At 33.6% G+C, this 1,128-nt stretch overlaps 1 protein-coding gene across 2 annotated transcripts in view; it reads right to left on the reverse strand.

Moving 5' to 3' along the window:
- The window catches only part of LOC107738609 (granulocyte colony-stimulating factor receptor-like), a 14,548-nt gene that overhangs the window by 2,242 nt on the left and 11,178 nt on the right, over positions 1-1,128 (reverse strand). The window contains exons 14-16 of one of the 2 annotated variants that reach the window (XM_016550379.1): positions 695-718; positions 173-266; positions 11-92 (exon numbers count right to left, since the gene is read on the reverse strand). In XM_016550379.1, coding sequence (XP_016405865.1) covers positions 11-92; positions 173-266; positions 695-718 — 200 coding nt within the window. Of the gene's footprint in view, positions 1-10; positions 93-172; positions 267-694; positions 722-1,128 lie in introns of both variants that reach the window. The other variant, XM_016550378.1, reaches the window with a different exon arrangement.

The following is a 1,128-nucleotide window of genomic DNA, read 5'->3' on the forward strand; positions in this document are numbered from 1 at the left end:
ATAATCAGACCTGCATTGAATCAGTGGTGGTCCACCTCTTAATACTGCTGTTGGCAGGATCAGGAATTATAGGCCACAAACACATCTTCACCCTATGAAAAACAGAGAGAAATTTAATTATATTATTTTTATGGTCTTAATACTCAAGAATAACAAGCCTGTGGATGCTCACCGTTCATGTTTCCCAATATAGGCAAACACAACAATGGCGAGAAGTGATAACCCAAGGCATGCTGGGATAACAAACAGCAACATTTCAATTCCATCTGAAAAAAAAAAAAATCAATAATCAGTCAAACCAATAATGAAAAGACGTGTGTCTGCATATTCATACTTTCCCTCTAGTAAAAGTCAAAATAATTTGTCTGGTGAACTGCATTCGCTGAGATTCTGGTGTACAACCAATAGAAACTTTGCTTTCCTATAATTGATTTTAAAATCAAAATGCAAGATGTGGTATGTTAATGTATTCATATTACACTCATGCACGACTAAGCGTACTTTATCGGTTACTATGAAAAATCAGTGATAATGATTTGTAAGTTGTCATTGAAATATTATTTGGCAATTACATATTACTATCATCTGTCTCACATACACTTACATAGGTGTGCGATAAAATGTGTACACTACCATTCAAAAGTTTGATGTCAGTAAGTTTGTAATGTTTTTGAAAGAAGTCTCATATGCTCACCAATGCTGCGGTCACGGTCTGCTGCTACTGTGTAGGAACGAGGAGACGAAGGAGCGAGGAGACATCGGAGAACATAGAAAACAGGATTTATTGACTCACACGTAGTACAGGAACCGACAGACATTTAATACCAGACAAAGAACTCAAAACAGGAAACACTTTAAATACACAACTTAAACAGGGGAAGACGAGACACACCTGGAATCAAATTAGAAACAATCAGGGAGCAGGAACAGGAAGATAACCAAATAAGGACAAACAGGAACATACATGTGACATATATATATATACATTACAGATAACTGATGCTATACATTTAATATTGACTTACCTTTGATTGTACATCAGTTATCTGTAATAATAATAATAATAATAATAATTATTATTATATATATATATATATATATATATATATACTGTATATATAGATATAG

Source organism: Sinocyclocheilus rhinocerous, unplaced genomic scaffold, assembly GCF_001515625.1.
Source record: "Sinocyclocheilus rhinocerous isolate Xijiao unplaced genomic scaffold, SAMN03320098_v1.1 scaffold1757, whole genome shotgun sequence".
NCBI classification, from domain to species: domain Eukaryota; kingdom Metazoa; phylum Chordata; class Actinopteri; order Cypriniformes; family Cyprinidae; genus Sinocyclocheilus; species Sinocyclocheilus rhinocerous.